General features: G+C 31.8%; 1 protein-coding gene across 10 annotated transcripts in view; it reads left to right on the forward strand.

The window, feature by feature from the left end:
* The window catches only part of LOC106466223 (DNA-binding protein SMUBP-2-like), a 102,245-nt gene that overhangs the window by 8,896 nt on the left and 89,314 nt on the right, over window positions 1-4,035 (forward strand). The window contains exons 1-2 of one of the 10 annotated variants that reach the window (XM_022394192.1): window positions 108-126; window positions 2,593-2,671. In XM_022394192.1, coding sequence (XP_022249900.1) covers window positions 2,595-2,671 — 77 coding nt within the window. In that variant the 5' untranslated portion in view covers window positions 108-126; window positions 2,593-2,594. Of the gene's footprint in view, window positions 1-107; window positions 127-152; window positions 189-332; window positions 349-375; window positions 410-473; window positions 559-611; window positions 771-865; window positions 1,356-1,483; window positions 2,018-2,592; window positions 2,672-4,035 lie in introns of those variants that run through there. The other 9 variants (XM_022394187.1, XM_022394195.1, XM_022394194.1 and 6 more) reach the window with 9 other exon arrangements.

Consider the following 4,035-nt stretch of genomic DNA (forward strand, 5'->3'; position numbering starts at 1 on the left):
CGTAATAACAAACAACAACAGTTTTTGTGCGCCAGCAATATAAAGCGTGGGGCGCCCATATACCCGATTCAATTTTATTACTCATCAGAATCTTTACAAACCTACCCTCAAATTGAAATTTTTTAGGTAGGATTAGAGTAAATTAATCTATGGGACCTTGGGAATGGTCATATACATCAATCGAAAAGGTTTGACATCCTGAGCCCAAAACTGTAATTAGATCTAGCTATGTGCTAAAAGCTTGTACTTGAAAAACTCGGAGCCAGTCTATCAGCTGCTATGCCACGGTTTACAAATAAAGCTTTAATGGCGATGTTGTAACCTTTGGGAAAGGAATATACTGATTAAGTCGTTATGTTTAAATATATTAATGTATATTATCAGTTTGTTTTAGTTGCAATTTCCAGATGTATGGTTACTCTACTGTCTATTTTATAAATTTTGAAAATTGATAACAACATAAAAGTATCTTTTTATATATTTTATGTTCCTTTAAATTGTATGGTAGTTTTAACACTGCCTCATACTTTCATTGTAAGATTGTTTTTATGGAAAGAGGTAAAACTAAAATATATATATTATATTATTATTATTCACGTTGTTTAAGCTTTCATATATTATTTATGTAACTTGTGGCATGAGAAATTTGAATTGATTTATTATTTCTATTTAGTTATGGATAATTTGCATACAAGTTTACAACAGTGAGAGATGAGCGTAGGCCTAGTAGTATTTTTTTTAGTAGTGTAAACACAGCAACTAATTCATAGGTACTTTAAAATTTAAGTTTAACTTTTACTGTTAAATTGCAATTTGTAGCTAGAGTAGATTTTAAGTATAATGTATTAATTGTTAAGACAGTTATATTTATATAATACCTTTTAGCTTAGTCTTTAGGTAAATTCATAAAAATTTAAATTAAAGACTAGTAGTAGTAAACTGTAAAGGGTTACACTTTGCAGTCTAAAGTAAAGCTACTTAGACTTTTTTAACTTTAAGAGTCAGTTAGATACTGATAATTGTTATATATATTAACACTGTTATTTACAATAGTTAGCATAACATACTAGCATTCATGTTCTTATGCACAGTTACTTTTTAAGGTTTTTCAGACTTTTATGTAAGATAATCCACCCATCCCTAGTAGTAATAGTAAGTGCCCTCCTCAGAACCTTTTCCAAAGTCAATATCCCTCTTATAGAGAAGCCAAAACCCTCAGTACAGCTAAAAAAAAATAACCAAGATTTATTACCAACTTTTCTGATTTACTAGTATTAGTATCATTAATATAAGTAAGAATGAGCAAAGATACAAGCACTGATCCCTGAGGTACTTCACAAGTAACAATTATTAAGGTGTCTAGTTTGTATGTGAAATACGATAATAACCTTTCACTTTCTCCTATCCAATCACCCTACAACCCAATTAGTCTTTTCCAAAGACCTACTGCGGTAATATTTTTAACTGCTAATCTTTTGTATGGCAATTTATTAAAAGATTTTTGAATATCCAAGTCCACACCCTTTTCTTCATCCAGATAAATAACATTCTTGAATTTGAAAATAGATAATGTACTAGTAAGGCAAGATTCCCATTAGTGAATCTAGGTTGGATTTTATTTTTCTATACTTTATCAGATGATTTTGTAAAGCTTCTTTTAACAGACTGTAGAATTTTTCCCACAACAGACATAAGGCTACTGGCCTGTAATTTTCAAGGCAACTCTTATTACTACATTTAAAAATGGGCTAATGTAAGGAACTCTCCAGTTCTCTGGCACCTGCCCTCTTTCTGTTAACCTACTAAAATTGTATCTGTTGTAATTTTTGAAATGTTCATAAAACATTTAAAAATTGGTTTATAGGGTAAAATACACAATTAAAAAGGTTTACAATGAAATTAAATTTTATGTTACACTAAGAAAACCCAGAAATGATTAATTTTCTTTCCCTAACGTAAGGACACAAGTATGGAATGTTCATTTTAATCTTAACTCTGACCTTAATCCAGTTCCAAAGTAAGTTATTGATGCAAGTCTGAGATACACTGATTATTGCTGAATGAGTTTAGGATATGGTGCAACATGAAAGATAAATTTTATGCAAAAAACAATTAAAGGCTATGAATATAATACAGGCAATGTTTTTAATTAATTATTAAAATTATCCTAATAAATTAGAAAGAATGACATTAAAAGTCTTAGTTTTTATAGTTAAAGCAGAATAGATGTGAATATTAGAACTTTTATAAGATGTCAAAACATTTAAAATAAAACTGTAAATATACTTTTAACTTTTTTTGTAGAGTTATATACCAATATGATTTGCATGTATCTAATGAAGTGCTGCTTGCTTAAAACTTAGCTTCATTAGAAATTTTCTATAAGAGAAATTTATTTCTAAAAAGTTTTATTTAAGTGAAAAAACATTTTTTTGGACTGTAAAGGGCATAACCCCTTAGCTGAGGAGGTTAAAATGAGATGTTTATTTTAAATTGATGCAAATTAGTTTTTATCATTTGTGATTGTTTTTTTTTTATGTTGTGACATTTTATACTACTATTATTGTTGATTTAAATTTATCATTTTTTCAGCAATGACTCTTGAGGCTTTTGTATCAAAACACTTGGACTTGTTACACCTGGAGCATGAGGCTGAAATTGATGAAAACAGGTATTGTTGTTTGTTGTAAGGAGAGGAAATCTACTGTATACTTTAAATAAAAGTCTGGAGGAACAGTGGATTAAAAAATAAAATAATCCACTGAAAAACTGTGTTTCTAGACCTATATTTAAGGTATTGATGAAAATTTTTTTGGAGAATATAACGTACAGACAACAACGTGTTCCTGTATACTTATCAGGACTCAACAATCATTTTTGAAAGCATTAGCAAATGGTTGTTAATTATTTTTTTCCTGCTAGCATATGGGCACCACCTATATTATGTTCAGACATTATTATCTCTGCCCCGAAATGGGGCCACATACCCTGGCTTCTTAGGATAATATTAGGTCATCAAGAAATTATTGTTGCATTTTGGAACACTTTCATTAACCACCCCCCAGAAAACATACATCACTTATAATAGTTAAATGAACTGCCTAAACATCACGTTAATGTAGCCTATATAATGTGTAAATTTTAGTATACTCTAATCCCTTATAGTGATGGTACACGACGAGACACACATTTGCCATGTAATGCTGTTTGAATACAAGAAGGGAAACAATGCCTCTGTAGCCACAAAGAATATCAAAGAAGTTTATGGAAATGTTTTGAACATTCGTAAATGTCAACGATGGCTCAGCAAATGTCATTCAGGTGACTTTAGCTTTAAAAACTGTGATGGCAGGGGCTGACATGTTGGAATTGATATCGATACTCTGAAGACGCTTATTAAGTCTAACCCGAGGCAACACACTTGTGAAATGGCCCTGAAATTGCATGTCTCTCATGAAACAATATGTAAGCCTCTAAGGAATATGGGAAAATTCAATAAAGAAGGTGTTTGGGTGCCTCACGAACTCTCCAATGATCATTGTTTCCAACGTGTGAATGTTGCTTCGTCTCTTCTGGTGCGTAATGTGCGTGAACCATTTTTGGACAGAATTGTCACCGGTGATGAAAAATGGATTTTCTGTGCAAATATTAAACACCAAAAACAATGACTCAGTCCTAGAGAAAAACCACTTCCTACTCCAAAACCTGGACTCCATCCGCAGAAAGTGATGCTTTGTATTTGGTAGGACATCAAAAAAAGTAATTCATTTTGAACTCTTCAATCCACAGCGAACTGTCAATGCAGAGATCTATAGTCAGCAACTGGAATGTTTAAATCAAGCCCTTCATCAGAAATTCCCTTCACTCGTCAATCAGAAAGGTGTTCTTCTTCACGACAATGCATGTCCACATGTGGCTCGTATGACACAACACAAGATTATGGAGTTGGGTTGGAAAGTTCTCCCGTACCCACCATATTCTCCAGATATGGCACAATCAGATTACCATCTTTTTCATTCACTGCAACACCATCAT

Source organism: Limulus polyphemus, unplaced genomic scaffold (assembly GCF_000517525.1).
Source record: "Limulus polyphemus unplaced genomic scaffold, Limulus_polyphemus-2.1.2 Scaffold2192, whole genome shotgun sequence".
In the NCBI taxonomy this organism is placed as follows: Eukaryota; Metazoa; Arthropoda; class Merostomata; order Xiphosura; family Limulidae; genus Limulus; species Limulus polyphemus.